At 46.1% G+C, this 24823-nt stretch overlaps 1 protein-coding gene across 4 annotated transcripts in view; it reads right to left on the reverse strand.

The window, feature by feature from the left end:
• The window catches only part of TAF1 (TATA-box binding protein associated factor 1), a 441469-nt gene that overhangs the window by 56864 nt on the left and 359782 nt on the right, over positions 1–24823 (reverse strand). For 2 of the 4 annotated variants that reach the window (XM_029607219.1, XM_029607217.1), the window contains exon 37: positions 6358–6459. The exons of the other annotated variants lie outside the window; for them this stretch is intronic. In XM_029607219.1, the coding sequence (XP_029463079.1) occupies positions 6358–6459 (102 nt within the window). The remainder of the gene's footprint in view (positions 1–6357; positions 6460–24823) is intronic. 4 annotated transcript variants of the gene reach the window in all.

Genomic DNA, 24823 nt, shown 5'->3' on the forward strand with positions numbered 1-24823 from the left:
GGTCACCCTCGTTGCCATCGAGGTGCGTGACCGCCCACAATGCTGTGGTGGCCTTCTATGCCGCCAAAGGCAGGCGTTAATTTCGGCCGGCACCGGGAAAGTGTACAGAAAAGCAGAAAAAACTGCTTTTCTGTACACCCTCCGACTTAATATCATAGCGATATTAAATCGGAGGCCCCAAAAATAAAAAAAAATTGTAAATAAAAAATAAAAAAATTTGTAAATAAAAAAAAAATAAATTTTTAAATCTGTCCACAGCCTGCGGGTTGGAAGACGGACACTCAATTTTGCCGGCGTCCGTTTTCCGAACCCGTGGCTGTCAGCGGGTTTGAGAAGACGCCGGTAAAATTGAGCGTCGGCTGTCAAATCCGTTGACAGCCACCACTTCTGTCAAAAAGGAGGCACTAGGGACGCTCTAGTGTCCCTAGCGCCTCCTTTTACCGCGGGCCCTCATTTGCATATTTTTTCTTTCTGAGTCACGTGCCCAGGAGAGCGGCCTGGGCGCGCGCCGGGAAAGCGGGTGCTCGCCGGCTCTCCCGTGGGTTTTTCTGTATCGGCCCGTCTAATAGGCCAGCAACACTCCCAAATGATCAGGTGCAGATAAAGTCTAGGTTCTCTAGAGCTTTATACTGAGAATAAATGGAGGGCAACATCCCAGTGGAAGTCTAAATTTAATTATTTGTCCCCCAGCCTTCTTCATGTGCTCTGCCAATCTACCTGCTTTTTCAGAGCATTACTTAAGAACATGCCTTACTGGGTCAGACCAAAGGTCTATCAAGCCCAGCATCCTGTTTCCAACAGTGGCCAATCCAGGTCACAAGTACCTGGCAGGATCCCAAGGGATAGACAGATTCCATGCTGCTTATCCCAGGAATAAGCAGTGGATTTCCCCAAGTTCATTTTAATAATTGTTTATGGACTTTTCTTTCAGAAACTTGTCCAAATTTTTTTAATTCATCTACATCAATAGCTTTCACTGCATCCTGTGGAAACGAATTCCAGAACTTAATTATGCATTGTGTAAAAAAAATATTCCTCTTATTAGTTTTAAGTGTATCACCTAGTAACCTCATTGTGTGTTCCCTAGTCTTTGCACTCTTTGAAAGTGTAAACAGCCGATTAATGTTTACTTGTTCCACTCCACTTCATTTTATAGACCTCTATCATACATCCCCTTACTAGAGTAGGTTGGATTTAAGCCTTTCTGTGCTGGGATAGTCTGACAGAATGTCTAACTCTGGTCCTCAAGGGCTGGTCTGGGTTTCAAAAAATCCATAATGAATACGCATAAGATAGATCTGCATACAGCTGAGGCAGTATGCATGCAAATTTCTCTCATTAGGATTATCCTGAAAACCTGACTGGTGTGTAATGCTCGAAGACCAGAGCTAGACACTCCGGGAATAATAGAATGTTGGTGAGTGAGGAATATGAAGTAGGTCCTCTTTAAACGGGCTCTCTTAGCACAGGAGGCAAACAATAGCAGCGTCAGTTTTTCCTCTCACTGGGCTGGAGCATCAGCTGATTTCCCTCTTGGGCCAGTGAAGCACTGTCAGTCAAGAGCATGTGATGGTGAACTATGGTGGCAGAACAGAAGTGGTTATCTCCAGTCACATTGGCTACTTCAGCAATTCAGTGATGTGCAGCAAAGTGCAAATGGGGGAGTTGCATTACACCAATGATTCTGGAGCCAGAAGCAAGGGAAAGTAAGATATCTTATAGGCCACAATGAAGAGGCACAGGCAGGAACCTTTAATGCTAACAGGATGTTAATGGCAGCATCAAGCCACATTGAGGAGAGCAACAGGGGACTGACAAGGTTGCATGGGCAGTATTGAGAACCACATCACAAATCACAAAGGCAATGGGAGCTCATTATGCAGTGATGACACTACTATTACTGCTTATTTTTAAAATGCTATTAGACTTACACAGCCTCTAGTCCATGGCCTTCTGAGATGACCAATCCCTGTATGGCATGGATGAAGTGGACATCATGGAAGAAGGAGGTGGGTAAGTAGCTTCAGGACTGGGTACAAGATGATGATGTCAGTCACCTGAACTTGATTTGCTGGCATAAGGCAATGGCCACTGCTGTCGATGGTCTGTCCAAAGACAACTGCAGGTGTTCGGAGGTTTCGACATGCTTGTAGAGGGGAGATGGTCAGATGCCAAGTCCTCCTGACTTGACTGGGTAGATTTCCCTCCCTGGCATCAATGGGATGGATGTATTGTAGCTGGATAAGGCACCTTTCTCCTCCTTGGCCAACCTCTGAAGTGCATGCTGTTGGTCTGTTTTTCCCATCCTGAAACTCACTCTCTCTCCTGGGGTCCAAATGCTCTTCTACTTGTGCCTTTAGCATGGATAACTAGCCACATAAGCCAGGCTTACTTTTACTTTCGTTTACAGCAAGGGGGCTGAGCCATGAGGAACAGAGGACTGTATGTGAGGGCAAAAGTGCTCAGGCCAACCTCAAACAGGGGTTTGCTCAATTGAAGGCTAGTGCTTTATCTCTGAACTGTGGAGTGGCTTGGGGAAATGCAGGCTCAGGCAGGCTAGGAAAGTCTGCACTGAGCCTGAAGCAAAACCAGTGAACCTGCCCCTGAGGATCTGGAATGGTTGTCAAGGATTTGAAAGGGATTGTTGGGAACACCATTGTGTTCCTGGAAATTAGATGGAAAGGAGGTTAGGAGGAGGGATCCTGGAAAAGACGCATGATGTGAGGTTACTAAACAAATGTCGGTATATAAAAACTGCAAATAAATAAATAAATAAATTCTTGTATCTGTTTTGTGATTGCTGAAGTTTTGATTTACTGGGTAACTTGACCCTGATGTGATTAGCCTTGTACCTGAACTGTGAATTTCTGTGTGTTTACTAAACCTGAAATCCCTTGCTGGTTCCATGAAGAGAAGGGACCCATAATAATTATTAGCGACTTGTTTATAAACCACATTGTGTTGTATTATTGTAAAGTATTTATTAGAATAAAACCTGATTGTTGAATCTTGGATTGAAATGACTTGTAACCACATCACTCATCCCTGCTTGCCAAGATCCTGTCATTCCCCCTAACTCCAAAATCCTCAAAGCAGCTCCAACCCAAGGAAGTCTCCTTTCTCCTGCAGCATCTCAGAACTCTGGTCATGCAGCTGACTTGTTCTTGCGAGCTCCAAGGATTTTAGCTGCACCAGACTCATGCTGTTTCCATTAGAAGAACACCCCTATGAGATGGTTTCCAAGTCAACATATGCAGATCCGGACTACCCAAGATGTCCAAAGTGGAGCTGGAACCAGTTTAACAAAGCCAAATCCTCTGACTCACATGCTCCCATGGAATAGCCAAGCATCATAGGCCCAGTGAAACTGGTAATCATCATCTGTTGAAGACTGGGTAAGTTTGAGGCCTTAATGGAACATCCCTTTACATTCCCCTTGCATTTCTTTCCATTATACACCGAAGGAAAAAATGGAACTGGGAAATCCAGCAACTACTCATCAGAATCCAGTTTCAGCATGGCAGGTCAGCGACCACCTTGGATCCGTCCCAAATAATGTTGTCATGTGGTGATGTGAAAAGGGAATCTCTACAGGTAAGAGAACAGTTCCAACCACAGGCTGTAGCCATAACTCACATCTGCAAACTCCCCTGCACAAGCAGCATACAATGTGCAAGAATGCCTTGTATCCTAGCCTAAATAGTCTGGCAGCTAAAAGATATTTTTGTGTTCTTAAATCCAGTACTCTGAGTTGCAGGCCTGAGTAATTCAATGCTGACCAAGAGAAGCTTCAAGAGTTCATCGACCAGTGTTATACCTGGTTCTAATTTCCCTGAATCTTCCTCAGGGATGAGGTGACCAAGGTGCATAATGCAGCCTTCTAGCTTGGCAGAGCAGCCTTCAGTTGTAAGATATCCCAATCCTGAAAGACTTTAAAGGGTTTTATATCATTTTAACATAGAGGTTTCTGGAACTGGACAAAATGACCATACCTAAATTTAAGGAGCAATACTAGGTGAGAGGCAGGGTTATATTAGACATGCCAGAAGCTTGTGAAAAGATCTTGAATGAGAGTATGACTACCCAGCATCAAGCCTTGAAAGAATCTAAGAAAGTAGCTACCATCAAGTTTATGCCTATAGAAGGTGCTCTTGCTGCAGCCATAACTGCACCCATAGATGAATATCTCCCATTCCTTGATGCTGAGTCAGAGGTAAAACTGGAAACTGTTTCCTATTTACTGGAGCCTGGACTTGAGTTTACTAGGAAGCACCCTTTGGCCTGGATATCCAGGCCCAGAATCAATATTATATCTGGACCTATGCCCATGGGAAGCACTCTTAGTCTTGCAATGGACAGTCTTCCCAATGCTGTGCCCATAGGAGGTGCCCTGTAATTCCCTTCTAAGTGGATAGTACTTGTTCTCTTAGGGGGCATTCTTAGTCTAGCACCTGCACCTGGACATATGCCTGTGAAGGGCCTTCCTGCCTCAATGTGATGCACTGATGTAGGAAGTGCGTCATTTCTGTAGGAGTATTTTTTTGTGCTCTGTGTCTGAAGAGGAACTAGAATATGTTCCTGATATGCTGAAACTCATGTCCATGGGGGGGGGGGGGGGGGATCTCAGCCAAAGTAGTGCCAGATTCTACTCCCATATGGTGCTTCACCTATAGCCACACTGGACTCTTATGTCTATGCAGGGCAATTCAGCAGAAGCTGTGCTGGAACCTATGCCCATGAGAGAGGCGGGGGGCACGTCAGCTAGGGAAGCTCCGATACCTACCCCCATGGAGGATGCTTCAGTTGAAACCATGCCCACAGCTACAACTGTATTGTGCTCTGCAGAGAAACCTGATCTTGTAGATGCCCAGGCAGCCAAGCTCTAGGACCTATACCTTTCTCCAAAGGAGAAACTAATCTCAGCATCAGACTCTGTGGAATGAGGGGGGGAGAAGGAACCTTCAGTGACTGCTGAGCCAGAGCTTGAATCCACGACTGTTGCATTTGATTCTAAGGTGGGCCCTGCTGAACCAGGGGTGGGGGGAGCCTCCTCCACTTGTGCTTAATAATTATGTTTCTACTCCAGAGCATCCTGACTGGGTTTTTGCTACTCTTGACACTGGATCCTGTCCCTGAGATTACAAGAGAGAAGTGTCTATAATTAACAATTCTCCTTTTTATTCGAGTAGTTGCCACACCTGCTCCAGTGATACTGGATCCTGTTTGAACAGGTAGAGAAGGTTATGGCTAGAATCTACAGCTGGAGGCAGTGGGAGGTGCTATGATGAGTCATGAGATTCATCATGGAGCTGCAGTTATGGAGAATGCCATGCAGTGTTGGTATTCTAGAAGAACATTGGTCTATATTGGGTATTTCATGAAACTTCCCTTTAAGAGCATTTTCTGTGATCTGATTCAGTCCAGAAATATCTCCTCGTGAGTCAAGGGCCCTGTGTTCACAAAGAGATTGTGTAGCTTTTGTGTTTTATGTACCTATTCTGTGTTCTTACACAGACTATCAGGGAGCAGCATTCCAGGAAAATAGTGCCTCATGGTGGCTAGCCCTCGATCCTGGAGGGTCCCTGGTAAAGGGGAGGTGATGAATCTGGGTTTGCTCGGTTGGTGCTCTGCCTCTGAGCTATGAAGTGGCTTAGGAAGATGCAATCTCAGCCAGGCTAAGAAAGTTTGAACTGAGGCCGATGCAAAGCCCAGCGATTACCAACAATTAGATGGCTAGGAGGCCATGAAGAAGGATCTCGAAAGAGGCATGTGAGTTCTTATATCTATGTTTTGACTGCTGAAATGCTGATTTACTGGATAATTTGGCCCTGACATGTGACAGACCCTGAACCGAATTACAGATTGAGAAGGTTTGTTCCTGAACTACGGAGTTCGCATTTGTACCTGTTTATGTTCATTGAACCTAAAACTCCTTGCTGGTTCCATGAAGAGAAGATAACTGTAATTATGATTAACATCGGCAGTTTATAAGCCTGTACGTTTTGCTACATTGCTCTAAAGTGTTACTAGAATAAAACATGGTTGTTGAATCTTGGATTAAAGTGATTTACAACTGCAGGGGTCTTCAACCTGATACTATACAAAGCTCAGTTTAGCATGTAGATGGTATTTAGCGTATAGGCACTCAATGCAGAGAAGCTCCAATTTAATTGTTCAGTGTGCATACTAACTGTTCACTCACTATGGAAGTTATTTGCACATATATGCTGACGTTTAGTGCATCTCCCATAAAGTGGCATTTTAGCGTGCACGTTACGTTTTTAATGGTGCACATGCTAAAGGCTTTTTAGATAAGATTTAGTGATCAGGCCCTTCAGTTACTAAAAATCTACTCACTGGAGCAGGAGTCTTGGGTTTCCCATCATCATCTTCCTCATCAAACCCTTCAATATCTACATCTGAGTCTTCCTCACCCAGCCGGCTTCGTCCCAAACGAATCTGAAGAAGGAAAACTGTGCTATTAGGAAAAAACTATCAAAGAAGCAGAAATCATGAAAGTTCCTTAAATATTTAGAGAGGAAATGTTCCAGTTCTACCCTGAGACAACATGGCACTCTGGGTATTTCCTCCCTATCTTCTGACCTAAGCAGAACAGTAGGTCTGTTGCTGTATGGGAAGCTTCTTGAGCATGCTTACCCAATAGTTTTCTCTTGTTCTTTTGGGCTTCTAGTGCAATCAGAATCAGGGATCCTGGCACCATAATCCTTCATTTGCAACTACCCTGGGAATTTTTCCCTATTGTATAACTCCTTCCTAGTCTGATCACTGCTGCCTGAAGTAGTCCTGGAAAAGCAGGTAAAAAATCCAAATACATAAATAAATTGAAAATACATCTTCAGCCAGAGCTATGCAACAGGGCTCCTTCTGGAATCCTTCACTAATGGGCCCAGCAGCGACAAATATCACTCCATTTCCCCACCACCAAGAGTTGTAAATGCTGCCTCCACAGCATCCCCAGCCAACTCAAGAGGCGGAAATTACCATGCCAGTCTGTCTAAAATTTTTTAAGGAGAATTCTAGAAAGTTTCTCCAGTAGATGAAAGCAACATAAGTCATGTGACCCAAGTGAAAGGATAATTTGTCCTGCTTGCTCTCAGAAATACTGTGCTACTAAGTCTTCTGTGACAGCTCTGTGGTAGAATTTGTGGCACAAGCTAGAAAATGATGTGGCAGTTTTAAAATGTGATGATTCTGCTGCAGGTTTGCCTACATTTACATATAATTTATGTATAGAACCTTGTTGGTTCCTACTAAAAGGATTGTTCTATTTTACTAGGGGGACAGAAGTAGCTTCTTGTGGGTTTTAGCTCCACATCTTAGGGTGTGGAATTTTATTTATCAATTGTAGGGGCAGCATGACACTATGCTGTCCCTTGTTTTTCTTAGTTTTCTTAGGAAAGGGCCCTTGGACCTCTAAGGATGAAGCTTAGGTATGGAAAAGTAGATAAGGTGTCTTTGCCTTACCTTATCATGTCCTTTTGGAGGAGGAAGTTGTTCCACCTTTCCTCTCTCTCTTTTTGGGTTCCCCTTTATTTATTAATTTATAAACTTATATTTACAAAACAACATTCATAATAAAACACATTAACACCATAACTGACAGACATCCACTGCCTACTATCCCTTCTCCAACCCTAGTTTCCCAACCCTCCCCCCATCTTCTTCCTTGCAAAAAAACTGCCAAACCTACCATCAACCATCATTCATAATTCTTAAAAGGGAAATAAATGAGTCTTTATCTTAAGATTTTTATTTTTCCAACATGCCCAAGCACCCTAGGGCCTAGGGGCTCACTGTATGCCATCTAAGAGGAGCAGTGTCTCTCAACTAGAGAGCACGAGTAGACTACTGAAGGTTCTGATGGAGGAATGGATGCAGGTTCATTCCTGCGGAGAGAGGAACGTGTGACGATCTGTGACACACATCTAGTGTCAACCACATACACATCATCAAGATATTGAAGAAAGGGGTATAGAGGTAGCCCCCTGGTACCAGCAAGGGAAGAAAGGAGAATGACTGAGCAACTGGACTAAGGTATAAAAAATGGGACTTTATTTAAGTACACCTAAAATGGAGACAAACTGTCCTATCTACCAAATTCTGGGGGAAGCTCCAAAACTGCCCCATTAATTGGACTGGATTTAAGATAGAACTAATTGACATCAGTGACAGAATATATTAACTGGAAGCTGAAAGTTACACATTTATTAGAAGACTTGAAAAAGTAAAATGGATATTAAAGAGACTGTAAATAACAAGAACTTGTAACTGAAAATTTTCATCAACGTTTCATCTTTAGAAACATAGAAACATGATGGCAGAAAAGGACTGCATGGCCCATCTAATCTGCCCATCCACCAATTAATTTAACTTTATAATTCCCATCACTCCCTTGCAGATCCCCTGTATTTACCCCATGCTTTCTTGAATTCAGATAGTGTTTTTGTCTCCACCACTTCCACTGGGAGGTTGTTCCACACATCCACCACTCTGTCTGTAAAGAAATATTTTCTAAAATTACTCCTGAGCCTACCCTCTTTCATCCTCATTCTATGAACCTTCATTCTAGAAGTTCCTTTCTGTTGAAAGAGGCTCGCCTCAATGCACGGAAACCTTTGAGATATTTAAATGTCTCTATCATATTTCCCCATCTCACCTTTCCTCTACGGTGTACATGGTTAGATCTTTAAGTCTATCCTCATATGTTTTAGAATGAAGACTACTGACCATTTTAGTAACCACTATCTGGTTACTGTTCGTATCTTTTTGAAGGTGCGGTCTCCAGAATTGTACAAGGTATTCCAAGTGAGGTCTCACCAGGGACTTATACAGGGGCAATATCACCTTTTTTTCTGCTGACCATTCCTTTCTCTATGCTGTCAAGCATCTTTCTGGATTTTACTGTCGCTTTAATCAGTAAAAGTTAAGTTGGAAACCATAAATTGCTTCCAGAGTGATTATTAGTGCTGTATGCAAAAGACCAATATTGAATTGATTGGATAGTCAATTAACTATTGAACATCACTCAGGGCCTAAAAGATAATCTCTTTTCCCCACTTCCCATTACCTCAGGGAATCCTGTACTTTTAGAGTGTATTAACATCAAGAGAAGACTACCAGCTTAAGCCCTATTCAAGTTGTGGTCTTTGTGGTCCTGTTATGGGACATTAGCCCATGGGTTATATTTATATTACTTAATCATAGTGTCAATTTACTGCAAACATTTCAACCATTTTCATATTAAAAATAAAATGCATTTTTCAATCTATTATGTAAATCTTGCAAATTTTATTTCCTTTTACATTTCTCTCTTTTCTTTTTATTGGCCTAATATATTAAAACGTGAGTAAAAAATGTAAGCTAAATTTTTGCTCATTTTTTTTTTACTCACCTGGTAAAAATTGAGTTAACTATTGATGCAGTAAGCTAATGGTATGCAAATGATTAGGAGTTAAAAAACATGCTAATAAAAATGTGCATACAAAAATATGCATAGCATGAATAAAACATGATTTATGCACATATATTATGACTTCATGCTGTCTTCAACCAGTGTAGGTCAAAAAGGCAAAGAGACTGTTAGGAATTATTTGGAAAGGAATAGAGAACAAAACAGAGAATATGAAAATGCCTTTGTATAGATCCATGTTGCGACTGCATCTTGAGTACTGTGTGCAGTTCTGGCCACCCTATCTAAAAAACAAACAAACAAAAAGACAGACAGAAATAGAAAAGGTACAGAGAAGGAGGACACTAAGTAAGTTTTTCAGATCATATATTATCAAGCATGTAAACTAGAGAATGGGGTTGGCAGGAGATGGCCAATAAAATTGACATGACACCCCCAAGCAATACAGGAAGTGGGAGGAGAAAATAAAATCAATCAGCTCAAAAAAGCAGAAAAGGAGTCTTGGAAGTACCATAAATCAAGAGAGAAAAATTGGAAAGCTATGACTACAAATGCTCGTAGTTTGGGCAACAAAATCCCAGAACTGCAAGCCCTAATGGTGGAGGCGGATTTGGACATTATTGCTGTTATAAAGACATGGTTCAGAGATTCTTATGATTGGGATACAGCCATACCGGGCTATAACTTATTAAGGGAGGACAGAAAAGGGGGAGGAATAGCTCTTTATGTCAAAAACAATATCCAAGCACCTCAACTGCATGGAATATGGGGTAAAGAAGAAGCATTATGGGTCATCCTAAAAAAAGGATGGTGCATTCATTTTTACTGGAGTGGTTTACAGGCCTCCAACTCAAAATTTTATTTATTTTATTTATTTATTATTAACTTTTAATATACCGATATTCGTAGGGCACATCATACCGGTTTACAATCAACTCATGGAGAAAGGAAACAGAAATTACAAAAAACAGGGAAGGGGAAGGGGAGCAGAGGAGGAAAAGGAGAGAGGGGGTAGGGAGAAAGCAGAAGCATGAAAAGCAGCGGTAGGAAAGGGTGAAAAAAGTGAATAGGAACTTGAGAAACATTATTAACATAATTAACACGTTTCAAAAAAAGAAAAAATTACGTAATCAGTATTTCCATACAATACATATTGGTTGGAGGGTAGTGTGGCAAGACGCAGAATGGCGGGGAGTATGGTAGGAGCAAGTGGGGTTAGGTTTGATAGGTATCCGGATAGGCCTGCAGGAAGAGCCATGTTTTGATGCCTTTTTTGAAGTTGGATAGGGAGGGTTCAAGGCGGAGAGAGGTGGGGAGTGAGTTCCATAGGGTGGGTCCAGCGATGGTGAATGCTCTTTCTCTGGTGATAGAGAGATGAGCAATTTTGAGAGGTGGGGTATGGAGTGTGCCAGCAAAGGTGGCTCTGGAGGGACGATTGGAGGCACAGAAACGTGGCATTTCATTGAGCCATGCGGGGCTGTTTTTATGGAGCACATTGTGGAGAACGGTGAGGGTTTTGTATTTTATACGGAAGGGGATGGGAAGCCAATGTACATCCTTTAAGACTGGGGTGATGTGTTCTCTTCTGCGGGTGTCAGTGATGATTCTTGCCATGGAGTTCTGCAGGATTTGAAGGGGTTTGATAGTGGAGTGCGGGAGGCCTAGGAGGAGGGAGTTGCAGTAGTCCAACTTAGATAGGATGGTAGACTGCACTACTAGACGAAAATCTTGGGTGTGGAGTAGGGGTTTCAGTTTTTTGAGAACGTGTAGTTTAAAGAAACCTCCTTTTAGTAGGGATTTAATGTGGGGTTTAAAGTTAAGGTGTTGGTCTAATATAACACCTAGGTCTCTTACGGATGGTGCGAGAGGCTGGCAGGGTGGCACGAGGGGGTGGGTGGAGGTGGTGATGTTGAGTGAGGCCTGAGATGTGAGGTCAGGATTGTTAGATATGAGGAGGATTTCTGTTTTTGTTGCATTAAGTGCAAGCTGGAGGTTGGTTAGGAGAGTGTTGATGGAGGCTAAGCAGGAGTCCCAGAATTGCAGAGTGTCTTTGATAGTTTTTTGAATGGGGATGAGGATCTGCACATCATCCGCATACAGGAAGAAATTGAGTCCTAGGTCAGAGAGTAGGTAGCAGAGAGGGAGGAGGTAGACATTAAAAAGGGTGGAGGAAAGGGAGGAACCTTGTGGGACGCCCTGCATGAGGGGGATACGTGGGGATTCGGACTGGTCAATTTTAACTAGGTATTCTCTGTGCGTGAGGAATGATGTGAACCAAGAGAGCACTGTGCCGGAGATGCCAATCTCTGACAACCGGGATAGAAGGATTTGGTGGTTGACTGTATCGAAGGCCGCAGAGATATCTAGGATGGCGAGTAGATAAGAGTTTCCTTGGTCTAGGCCTATGTGAACTGTATTAGTGATTGCTAGAAGGAGATTTTCAGTGTTACGACCTTTCCGGAAGCCAAATTGGGAGGGGTGCAGGATGTTATGGTCTTCAAGATAGTCGGAGAGTTGGGTATTGACTACTTTCTCGAGGATTTTGGCTACAAAAGGCAGGTTGGAAATGGGCCGGTAGTTGAAGGGGTCATTAGCATCTAAGGTAGGTTTTTTGAGGAGGGGCTTGACGATGGCAAGTTTGAGAGGGTCTGGGACGGTGCCAGAAGTGAGAGAACAGTTTATTAGGTCTACGAGGAGTTTGGTAATGGAGTTGGGAATGGTTTTTGAGGGGATGATGTCAGCAGTGTGGGAGGCAGGTTTCATCTTTTTTAGGATAGTTTCTACCTCCAGTGTGGATGTGTTGTCGAAGGAGTGAAGAGTGATTCCATTGGTTTTAGTAGGTAGGGGAATGGTGGAGGAGGGTTTGGTAGAGAATCGAAGAAGGATATTATGAATTTTATTTTGGAAGTAATTAGCCAGTTCGCCACATTTCTCATTAGAGTTTTCTTCCTGGGAGCTGGGGGTAGGGGGCTTAATGAGGTCTGCAACATATGAGAAGAGAACATTAGAGTTAAATTGGTAGTTGTGGATTTTGGTCGCGTAGAAGTCCTTTTTTGCTTGTATGGTGGCCTGCCGGTAATTGTGTAGTGAGTGTTTGTATATTGTCTTGTGTGTGGGAGAGGGTTGCCTGCGCCAGGTGCGCTCTTTTGTTCTGAGGTCTTGTTTGATCTGTCTGAGTTCATTGGTGTACCATGGTTTTTTGTCAGTGGTAGATAGAGGTATTTTTTTGTGTATTAAGGGGCAGAATTCGTTGGCTATCCTGGTGTTGATGTTGTTCCAGGATTGCAGGGCTGTGTCTGGGCTAGTGAGGTCCAGGTTCTTATCGGTTTTGTCAAAGGCAGTGGTGAGATCTTCTGAGGAACAGAATTTGCGGAAGGCAATGGTCTTGCTGGAGGTATTGGTCTTATTCTGTGAGTGGGAGGAAGTGGGAGGGGGGGGGTTGGTGGTGGTAAGGTGGGCATTGATGATGAAGTGATCGGACCATGGTATGGGGGTGGCAGAGGGGGTGCTGGGGGAAGTGATGTGAGTGTTGATAAAGAGGAGGTCAAGTGTGTGACCAGCTTTGTGTGTGGGTGAGTTGATGAGCTGTCGGAAGCCTAAGGCCTGGAGGCTGATCAAGAGTGTTTCACAGGCTGGTGTAATGGGGTTGGCGTCCACGTGGAGGTTGAAGTCTCCGAGGATGACTGCAGGTGTGTCAGGCTTAATGTTGTCTGTTATGTATTCTATGATGGGGGATGGGTCGTGTTCTATTAGACCAGGGGGAGCATAGATGAGGCAAATCTGCAGGGACTTAGATTTAAAGAGCCCAATTTCCAATTTAGGGGGTGGATGTGAGGGATAGTCTTTGAGGTTGAGATGTTTTTTAGCGGCTAGGAGTAACCCTCCACATTTTTTCTTTTTTCGTGGGATGTTAAAGATGTCATGGGTCTGTAAGGGGAGTTGATTGACGAAGACATGATCTGTGTCTTTTAGCCATGATTCTGTAATGGCACATATGTCAGGGTTGTCATCTGTGAGAAGGTCGTAGAGGATGGGAGCTTTTTTAAGGATAGATTGTGCATTAAATAATGATATGACTAGGGAGGCTAGGCCTAGGAATTGGGTGAGAGGCGTGATCAAGATGGGTACAAGTGATTTGCGAGAGGTAGAGGGGTGGGTGCTTGTAGCTTTGATCTTGGGCCGAAAGGTGTGTGGCAGGATAGGGATGGTCAGGTAGCACATTTTGGTGAGAAGGCTACTTGGTCGTATGTGGGGGGAGAAGAATGAGTTGGGGGGGAGGGGGGCGACAGGGGGGAGGTGGGAGAGAATCACAGGTTACTGATTGTGGGGAAAGGGGGGCGGATTTGTGGTAATGTGGGTCCAGGGGTAGTAATTGGTAAGCAGCGGTCTGTGATGTAGAGTGAGGGAACTGAAGGAGGTAGGGTGGAGGGAAAGGAAAGGAGGGGGGCGGGGGTGGAATGGGTGGGAGGAGGATCTAAATAACCCCGTAGGGTTGGTGCTAGGCAGAAAATAAACCTGAAGGATGGGTTACAATGTGGTAATACCAGATAAAGCAGTTAATAAAATAGTGCAGAGCATAATTGAAAGTAAAATAGTGCAGTATTAGATGCTGTGCTATTCAGCAGATATTAACGGTGAGGATTTGAGAAGCTAAGAGTACACCAGTCTTTACATTTGGGAGCAGTAGAGTCTAGAGTGCCTCTGTGGGCTGCAGCAATAGGCTGGTAGTGGAGTAAATGTAGCACAGTTGCGGTGCGTTGAGAGAGGGGGGGGGGTTGAAGGGGAGCACGAAGGGGCGCACTAAGGGGCAAGGATATGGGCGAAGATAGGGGCGCACTAAGGGACAAGGATATGGGCGAAGACATCCAAAATGTGGGAAAGGGAAAAGTGTTGATTGTTGAAGATTTTAACTTGCTGGACATAGACTGGAGAATCCTTTCGCAGAACCTACCAGAAGAAGAGGGATAGTGGATGTTCTGTGCAAGGGGCTCTGTTCAAACAAATGGTAATGGAACCCACGAAGGAGGGTGTTATACTGGACCTAGTGCTCACTAACGGGGATAATGTCGCTAATGTCTGGGTGAGTGCCCACTCAGCACCAGTGATCATCAAAAGGTATGGTTTGATATTCCAAACAGGATACAGAGAAGCCACACGAAGATCCGAGTTTTGAATTTAAAAAATACAGAATTTGTCGAAATGAGGAAGTACCTGGAGGTAAAACTAGAAGACTGGGAGAAAATGAGAGAGGTGGAACAACAATGGGCCAAACTAAAAGGAGCAATTACTAGAGTAACAAATCTATATGTTAGAAAAGTAAACAAACCTAAGAGAAACAAGAAACTGATCTGGCTCTCAAAGGAGATGGCTGATAAAATAAAAGCAAAAAGAACAGCATTCAAGAAATATAAAGGATCCCAAAAGGAGGAACACAGGGAAGAATATCTGGTGAAACTGAAGGAGACTAAGAAAGAAATCAAGAAAGCAAAAAGCCAGGCAGAAGAAAGGATTGTCAAAGAGGTAAAGCGAGGTGACAAAACATTCTTCACATATATCAGAGAAAGGTCCAAAGTGATATAGTAAAACTGAAAGGTGACAAAGATCAATGGGTGGACAGTGACGAAGAAATGGCCGAAATACTAAACAAATACTTCAGTTTGGTGTTCACTAAGAACACCTTGGAGAAGGACTGTCGCTAGTTGACAAGAATGTGGATGGTGTTGGAGTAGAAGAAACTCTGTTTACAGAATAGAATGTATGAGAGAGCTAGGATAACTGAAAGTGGACAAGACCATGCGACTAGATGAGGTATATTCCCAGGATACTGAAGGAGCTCAGAGATATGCTAGCGAGTCTGTTGAAGGACCTGTTCAATAGATCCCTGGAAATGGGAGTGGTGCCGACAGATTAGAGAAGAGTGGTGGTGGTCCCACTTCACAATAGAGGGAGCAGAGAGGAGGCTGGAAACTACAGGCTGGTTAGCCTCACCTTGGTAGTGGGAAAATTAATGGAGAATCTGCTAAAGGAAATGATAGTGAACTATCTGCAATCTGGTGGGTTGCTCGACCTGAGGCTGTTATGGCCGCCAGCCGCAGCGTTCCTCGACCGGCGCCAGTCATTTACCGGCACGGGCTGGCTGCTCCAGGCTCACTGGCTGCTGTGGGCAGCCGTCCCCGGTGTGGCTCCTCTCAGCAGGCTCGACCGTCGCATGGCTAGGCCGCGTCTCTGAGCCTGCCTGCTCTTCCTGTGCTGGCTCCTCCCCCGCCGGGCCTCCCTAGAGCAGCGAGTGTGGCCCTGCTCTCATTTAAAGGGACCACGACAGGAAATTGCTGCGGTCCCTCCCATGGGTGTCTCCTGGCTCTGCTCCATTTAAGGCAAGGTCTGCCTCTCAGACCTTGCATTGGTTTCTTGGCTCCTGGTTCGTGTGTCCTGTTCCTCCTCGGAGGATCGCTTCTGAATTCTTCCCTCCACTTGACTCTTCTGGAACCTGACCTTTACACCTGGAAATTGACTCCGAATATCACCGCCTGTCCTGACCTTTCACCTGAAACTCGACTCTGCTTTCTGCTGCCTGATGCGACCCAGCACCTGAGAGTCCATCTTCTAGTTCTGACCCACGCCGGGTCTTCTGTTGTTGGGTCCTGGTCCACTTTGGTCTTCGCTCTTTGCTTCAGACTGCTGCCCTCTTCTGGTCCTAGACCGGGGAATCCTTTCCAGCTCTTCATCCGCATACAGAGACCCCACGTAAGTCCAGCCGGCCCCGGCACCCAAGAGCTCAACCCAAGGGGAACGCAGACTGTAGTGGTGAAGCTCCTGCGGGGTCTTTGCTTCATCTCAGCCTTGCCTTCCGACGGTGGGGACCTGTGGGGGTTCCTTCACAGGTGGCATCAACTCGGACAAAGGATCCACCTTTCAGAACTGTAACAGTAAATCAAGGCCATGGATCCAGTGGAGGCTTCAGCTCTGCAAGCATTTCAGGCTTGGCCCAGAAGATTCTGGAGCAACAGTGAGTTTTAGAGTCTTTGTCGTCCTCCATGGAGCATCTCAATGCCCGCTTGGATTCTGTGGTCGCTGCTCATGCAACTCCTCCACCAGCACAGACTCCTCCCATGATACCGGAACCCACTCGCCAGGCGATCCCGCTGTCAGCCCCTCCCCGCCAGTGCCAGGGGTTCCTTAATCAGTGCAGTATGCACTTTCATCTTCAATCCTCCTTATTTCTGGACAGCATGACTAAAACCACGTACATCCTATCCTTGCTGGAAGGCAAGGCCCTGGCCTGGGCCTCCCCTCTGTGGGAGCGTTCTGATCCAGTATAACAAGATCTTCCTCGCTTCTTAGAGCTATTCCGGATGGTGTTTGAGGACCCGGGAAGACAGGTGGCCGCCGGTTCCGACCTTCTGTACATCTGCTAAAGGGGATGTTCTCTTGCTGACTACACGATAGAGTTCAGAACCCTAGCTTCGGAACTCCATTGATAGGAGAGCTGTCTTCGGACCATATTCCTCGATGGGCTGTCTGCCAAGATCAAGGATAAGCTGGCGGCTAGGGAGTTTCCACTCTCACTTGACTCCCTCATTGAGCTGGCAACCCGCATTGACTGTCGCCAGCAAGAAAGGGCTCGTGAATTTCAGGGCTCGAGAAGGCACACGGTGGTTTCTACTCCAACATGGCCATCTTCCCCCGCCTCCCGGCTTGCTCCGACCACCGAGGGGTCAGTCGAAGAACCCATGTAGGACGAGGACCATGTTCCCCGGAGGAACGGCAAAGGTGGGTCTCTTTCTCTACTGTGGAGGATCCAGCCACCTCATTGCTCTATGCCCAATTTGTTTGGGAAACTCCAAGGCCTAGGCTACAGTGGGGGAGTGACCCTAGGCATAACCTCACCTGCTCCCCCACTTACCTTGCCTGTGACCCTTTCCCTTGGAGGTCACAAATTCCCCACGCTGGCCCTGGTGGATTCTGGGGCCGGAGGAAATGTCATCCTACGGGACATAGTAGAACAGCTGCTTATCCCTACCCGTCCGTGCCAGAGACCCTTAATGATCTCTTCCATCCACGGAGATCCCCTTCCGGGGAAAATAACGCACTGTACAGTACCCCTGGAGTGCTGCATTGCACTGGGCCATACGGAACACATCGCCCTATACGTCATCCCGAAGGCCATCCACCCTGTTGTACTTGGTATACCTTGGTTGCAGCATCACAACCCTCAGTTTGACTGGACATCTCTACAATTAACCTGCTGGGGTTCCGCTTGCCGTGGAACTTCCCTAAAGAGGTTGCCCCTCTCCTCCAGCTGCCTCTGCACATCGCTTATGGAGGGCCTGCCTATGCAATACAACCAGTTCACCGATGTGTTCTCCAAGAAGGTTGCAGATACCTTACCCCCGCATCGAGACTTCAATTGCACAATTAACCTGGTTCCTGGAGACACTCCGCCTCGTGGGAGGGTCTATCCACTGTCCATTCTGGAGCCTCATGCCATGTCAGAGTATATCCAGGACAACCTTCAGAATGGGTTTATCCGATGGTCGACATCCCCAGCCGGGGTCGGCTTCTTCTTCGTCGGCAAGAAAGATGGGAGTCTATGCCCTTGCAACGACTTTTGTGGTCTAAATGCCATTACCATCAAGGACCAGTACCCATTGCCTTTCATAGCTGAACTCTTTGACCGTCTGCAAGGAGCTAGGGTCTTCTCGAAATTGGACCTTCGAAGGGCCTACAACCTGATCCGGATACAAGAAGGCGATGAGTGGAAGATGGCTTTTAATACCCTGGATGGCCATTAGAGTGCCTCATCATGCCACCTTAACAGTGGCAGCATGGATTCACCAGGGGAAGATCCTGTCAGACAAATCTGATTGATTTTTTTGATTGGGTGACTAGAGAATTGGATCAGGATCTCACACAGAAGACTCATGAACAAAATGAGAAGCTTGGGAGTGGGTGCCAAGGTAGTAGTGTGGATTGCTAACTGGTTCATTGACAGGAGACAGAGTGTACTGGTAAATGGAACCTACTCTGAAGAAAGAACGGTGTTGAATGGAGTACCACAAGTATCGGTTTTGGGACAATATCTTTGTGAGCGGTTTTGGGTTCAATATCTTTGTGAGCGACCTGGCAGAAGTGATAGAAGGTCAAGTTTGTCTATCTGCAGATGATACTAAGAACAACAGAATGGACATGTCTGAAGGAGAAGAGAGAATGAAAAGTGATTTAAAAAAACTTGAAGAGTGGTCAAAGATTTGGTAGCTGGGATTCAATGTCAAGAAGTGCAGTCATGCATCTGGGGTGCGGCGATCCAAAAGAGCTTTATGTGATGGGTGGTGAAAGGGATCTAGGTGTGATAATGTCTGATGATCTGAAGATGGTGAAATAATATGACAAGGCGATAGCTAAAGCCAGAAGAATGCTAGGCTGCACAGAGAGAGGAATAACCAGTAAGAAAATGGAGGTGGTGATGGCCTTGCTCAGGTCCTTGGTGAGGCCTCACCTGGAGTACTGTGTTCAGTTCTGGAGCTCTTATCTCAACAGAAATGGAGACAGGATGGAGGAAGTCCAGAGAAGGGCTACCAAAATGGTGTGGGGTCTGCATCAGACCCCACACCATTTTGGTAGCCCTTGGTAGTCGTTGCAAGGGCATAGACTCCCATCTTTCTTGCCGACGAAGAAGAAGCCGACCCCGGCTGGGGATGTCGACCATCGGATAAACCCATTCTGAAGGTTGTCCTGGATATACTCTGACATGGCATGAGGCTCCAGAATGGACAGTGGATAGACCCTCCCACGAGGCGGAGTGTCTCCACTCATCGCCTTCTTGTACTGAACACAGTACTCCATTTTGGTAGCCCATGGGTATACTCCATTTTGGTAGCCCAGGGTATACATATTCATATCCTTCAGTCTCTCCCCTATGGGGAGAGACTGAAGGATATGAATATGTATACCCTGAAAGAGAGGTGGCGCAGGGGTGATATGACACAGCATTCAGATATCTGAAAGGTTTTTATGATGTACAAACTTCAAATCTTTTCTGTTGGAAAGAAATCGGTAGAACTAGGGGTCACAAAATGAAACTCCAGGGGGGATGTCTTAGAACCAACGTCAGAAAATATTTCTTCACGGAGAGGGTGGTGGGTGCCCGGAATGCCTTCCCGGAGGAGGTGGTGAAAACCAAAACAGTGAAAGAATTCAAAACTGCTTGGGATAAATATTGTGGATCCTTAAAGGCTGAAGGATGGAAAAGAAGAAAAGAATGCCTGGAGTAACTTGCAGTTGTGGTGGTTACTACCCTTCAACCAATAAACCTTGATACTGTTGATGCAACTCCATCATTGCTCTCTGCTTCAACGACAGGGGGGAAAAGGGGAATTGGTTTCATATAGCAACCAACAAAGGCCCCGACTTAAATGGTCTGGGGAAACAAGTTTGAGAGTAACTTGCTGATGCGTGATTACTACCCTAAACCAATAAGCCCTGATACTGTTGATGCACTTCTAACATTGCTTTCTGCTACAACAGAGCATAATGGGGGGATTCAAACACCAACTAATGAGGACCCTGTCTTTTACGGTGTGGGAAACTGATAAGCAAGGGATAACCTATAGGTCGTAGCAGATATTACCATAAGCTTACTGGGCAGACTGGATGGACCATTTGGTCCTTTTCTGCCGACATTTCTATGTTTCTATAAAAGATCACTTTTGGAGAAAGGCAAAACAGATTAGGGCCCTTTAGCTTGGAGAAGAAAGTGGACTCTATCCTTGAAAGATCATGCTTCAATAAATTGGTTAGTTTATAAGGTGCCACCCGCCTCCATATAGCAGATAAGGTGTAGCAAATCAGGTGCAATCTACCATAATATGTTAAGGTCAATCAATATAGCTTTATTCAAAAAAATACCATGTCCCAGCCCCAACAAAGACATGTTTTGCTATAAGTGCTTTCCCGTTCAATTATGCTTGATAAAATGCTGTAGCTGCTTTGTCAGCCTGATTCATTCTTTGAGAAGCGTAACTGCCATTAAGTGTTGTCTATTAACTACTCCCTTGAGACAGCATTTCCGCAAAACATGGCTCATGTCAGGTCAAGACATGCTTTCCCTGTGTCATCTTGTGGCAAATTTAATTTTCTGGAATCGCTATTTTTAAACTGAAATTTTGCAGGTATTTTTTGAATAAAGATATATTGATTGACCTTAACATATTGTGGTGCACTGTACCTGATTTGCTACACCTTATCTGCTATTTGGATTTTGATTTTGGTGTACTATCTGCTATTATCTTTGCTGCCACCTGACTCCTGTCATTTTTGAAAGGGGATATGATTGACATTTATAAAATTAGGAGTGTGTTGGAACAGTTAAATATGGAATAATTATTTACACTCTAACAAAACTAGGACTAGGGGACACTCCATAAAATTAGCAGCCAGCAGATTTAAAACAAATCATAGGAAGTAATAGGAAAATTGGTTCTTACCTGCTAATTTTCGTTCCTGTAGTACCACAGATCAGTCCAGACTCCTGGATTTTGCTTCCATTCCAGCAGATGGAGACAGAGAAAGTTTTACTGACACTGCCACTTAACACGAGGTGCCACCTGCAGTCCCTCAGTATTGATCTGTACCCAAGCTAAAATAGAAACAAATACAAAATACCAACTAATATCCCCTGAACGAGCAGTGGGAAGTAGAAAATGGAACAGATAACCACGCCCACACAAAACCCTGTGTAGGACTAACAAAACCTGTGCCATTCTTCAAAGTAATTACAAAAATAGATCAAGCGGACTCTCCAAATCTCCCTTTCCTCCAGTGGGCGGGATTCTAGACTGATCTGAACGAAAATTAGCAGGTAAGATCTAATTTTCCTTTCCCTGTACATACCCAGATCAGTCCAGACTCCTGGGTTGTACCAAAGCTTCCCTAAAAGGCGTGGGACTGCGAGAGTCTTGCTTGAAGTACACTTTCACCAAAGCCCATGGCCTCTGGAGCCTGGACATCCAAATGGTAGTGCCTGGTGAAAGTGTGCAATGATTTCCAAGTAGCTGCCCTGCAGATCTCTTGCGTGAAACTTGCTGACACTCGGCCCAGGAGACCACCTGAGAACAGGTAGAATGAGCCCTTAAGCTCCTCCAGGACAGGGTGACCTTGACAGATATACATAGAGCTAATAATCTCTTTCAACCACCTCACAATTGTGGTTCTTGATGCTTTATGCCCCTTTTTTGCACCACTCCAAAGCAAAAAAAGATGATCTGATAAGTAGAATCTGTTTGTGACCTTCAGGTACTGCAGCAATGCATGCTTTACATCCATACAATGCAACTCTTTTGCCTGAGGCACCGAAGGATCCAAGCTTGGGAAGGACAAGAGCTCCACGGTCTGATTTAAGTGGGAAGAAGACACCACCTTCGGCAGAAAGGAAGGAATCATCCTCAAGGAAACTCCCAAATCCGAAAATCTCAAAAAAGGCTCCCTGCAAGATAAGACCTGAAGATCTGAGATCCGTTGAGCTGAACAAATCACCACAAAGAAAACCACACATGCTCTTAAGGACTACGTTAAGGCTCCAGGAGGGCTAGGCTTACGGACTGGAGGACGCAAATGTTTTGCTCCCCAGAGAACCTATCCTGAAGGTCTTTCAGGGCTGTAGAACCGACAACTGGAATATTTGTCTTCTTAGTAACCGCTGAAACCGATGCATCCACCTTTGGAATCTTCAGGAACTTCAGTGTATCCTCTGGCAAAGGATACAACTTCTGCATGGCTCTGCTGACCTTCAGGCCTATCTCGGGAGTACCCCATTCCCTAAACGCCAACATGCTGACCAACTGGTGAAATGGAAAAGACCTTGTTGGACCCCGGAGGCCAGTCATGATCATGTCCTACAGCTCCGATTCCTCTCACAGGATCTTTATACCCAGTTTTTCCAGAACTGCAGGAATCAGGGAATCCAGCTCTTCCTTGTGGACCAGCCATTCCACCTTGGGATCATCCCCTTCCACCGCTGGGCTTTTGGTCAGTACCTGATCCGGATTCTCATCCGCCAAACCCGGATCCAACCCCGGTGGGCCCTGCACCTGCGGATCCTCCGCTTCTGAAGCCTTGGAGGAGCTGTCCGCAGTGGTAGGCAGCGCTGAGGCCCCTGGGTTCCGCCAGACGCTTGTAGCCCCCGCAGCCTGGGAGGGCCTGGCCCTCTTTGCTGGTCTTGAGCACGCCGAAGCCCCCTGCGCAGCTCTAAACTGACCCTCAGCTTTCCTGGCTTCATAAGCTTTATGAAATAGGAGAACAAAATCAGATGAAAAAGTAGAAGAAGCATCTGAATCCTCCTCGCCTCCTGCGTGATCCCCCCAGCCTTTTGACCTCCCCCGGAGGACCTAACCACTGGGGACAAGGAGGAGGAAAATTCCCTTTCCCCTTCGCGGCTCACAAGGCAGCTGAGAATGTTAACAAAGTGGCTGCCATTCCTGCACTCAGCAGGAAGGGGTTGTCCACAGACTGTCTTGCTGGAGAGAGCCTGGCCTAAGTAGCTGCCACCCTCCCCGAGGCGTCCTCTCCCCCAGAGAGACACTGGGAGCATTGGCACACACGCGTCTCTACAAATTGAGCAGTACAACCTGTGCGGCTTGAAAATGTGGCGCCGAGCCGCAGCAAAGTAAAAATAAACCTCCAGAGGAACGGAAAATTAAGAGCAGAGCTGCCCAATTGCCTGAGAGGAAGAACCAGGGCAAAGCTTGCCGTCCCACGGCAACCCCCTTCTTTTCTCTCTTTTTTTTTTAAACAAAACTTTTAGCAGGCAGTCCAACAAAATAACACTTCCCTTGAAAGAAGACTGGCAGCGAGCTCTGTTCCTCCTTCAGGGTAAGGGAACTGGAACCCCCTAGCTTTCTACCCTATTCAGCGATAAAGGACCGAGCAATAAAGGGTCCCCAATCCCCTGCTCATCCGCCTCACAGACCAGGGGGGATGGCCCCACCAAGACCTAACAACTCCTTGTGAGGCAAGCAATCCTGGATGTTCTAGGCTTTAAAAAAATTTTTTTTCAATCTCAGACTGCAGGCTTTGCACCTCCACCATCTGCTGGAGGCAGAGAAATACTGAGAGACTGCAGATGGCATCTCGTGTTAAGTGGCAGTGTCAGTAAAACTTTCTCTGTCTCCATCTGCTGGAGGGGAGGCAAAACCCAGGAGTCTGGACTGATCTGGATACGTTCAGAGAATTTTCACTCGGCATACAATCAAATTATGGTATCTGTTGACAGAGATTGTGGTCAAGACAACTAACATTCAGGCCAATACAGTAAAGTGCAGCCGCAGTTACCCTGCTTCTAACCCGCTTTCTACTCACAATTTGGCCGCGTTAGTCCAACCTGCGATTCACTATCCCTTTTAACCCATCCTTACCGCCTCTTTAAATCAACGGGTAACCCTTTCCGCCCGCGGCATGTATATGAGATGTAAACGATTGGATTAGCTATTCCCTCCCATACAGTAACGCTCGCCCCGATTATCACTTTTTAAACCTGAAGTTTTGGCGCGCGTTTAACCTGCTAATTTACCGCCTACCCCTACACCCCTGCGTTAGTGTGGAGCATCAGGCAAGCCGAGACGAAATTTCACGGGCCACGGAGCAGCCCCAGCCAGCCCCGCTTCACTGCCTGACCCCCTCACTCCCCGGGACAAGACCAAAGTGAATTGGGCAAACTTTCCGCCATCCCCCACTCACCTGCCCTGGCCGCATCCATCTCCCGCGCTGACAGCTCCGGAACAGCCCCAGCCAGCCCCGCTTCACTGCCTGACCCCCTCACTCCCCGGGACAAGACCAAAGTGAATCGGGCAAACTTTCCGCCAGCCCCCGCTCACCTGCCCTGGCCACGTTCATCTCCCGCGCTGACAGCTCCGGAGCAGCCCCAGTCCTCTCTCCCCTCCTCCCGGGGACAGCCGGCGGCGACAGCGGGCGCTCCCCATGGCTCCCTATTCTCTAAAAGGTAATGTGCACGCCGTGACCTCGGACGTCGCACGCCGTGACCTCGGACGTCCAGCCGGGTGCTCAGGTCGCGGCGTGCGACGTCCGAGTTCACGGCGGGGCTGGCTGGGGCTGCTCCGGAGCTGTCAGCGCGGGAGATGGACGCGGCCAGGGCAGGTGAGCGGGGGCTGGCGGAAAGTTTGGGGGGGGAGTTAGGGGTCAGTTAGGGGGTCAGTCAGCCCTTCTCCTGTATCCACTTCCTGGTACCTGTCATTTCAAATGTCATTTGAAATGACAGGTACCAGCACACCCAGGATACTGTATAGGCGCTGTATAGCGCCTATACAGTAAAATGGATTGCGCTTCATGGACGCGCGTTGGACGCAGCTTGCATTAGAATGCCATTTAAATACAGTATCGAGC

The sequence above is a fragment of the Rhinatrema bivittatum genome, chromosome 6 (assembly GCF_901001135.1).
Source record: "Rhinatrema bivittatum chromosome 6, aRhiBiv1.1, whole genome shotgun sequence".
NCBI lineage: Eukaryota > Metazoa > Chordata > Amphibia > Gymnophiona > Rhinatrematidae > Rhinatrema > Rhinatrema bivittatum.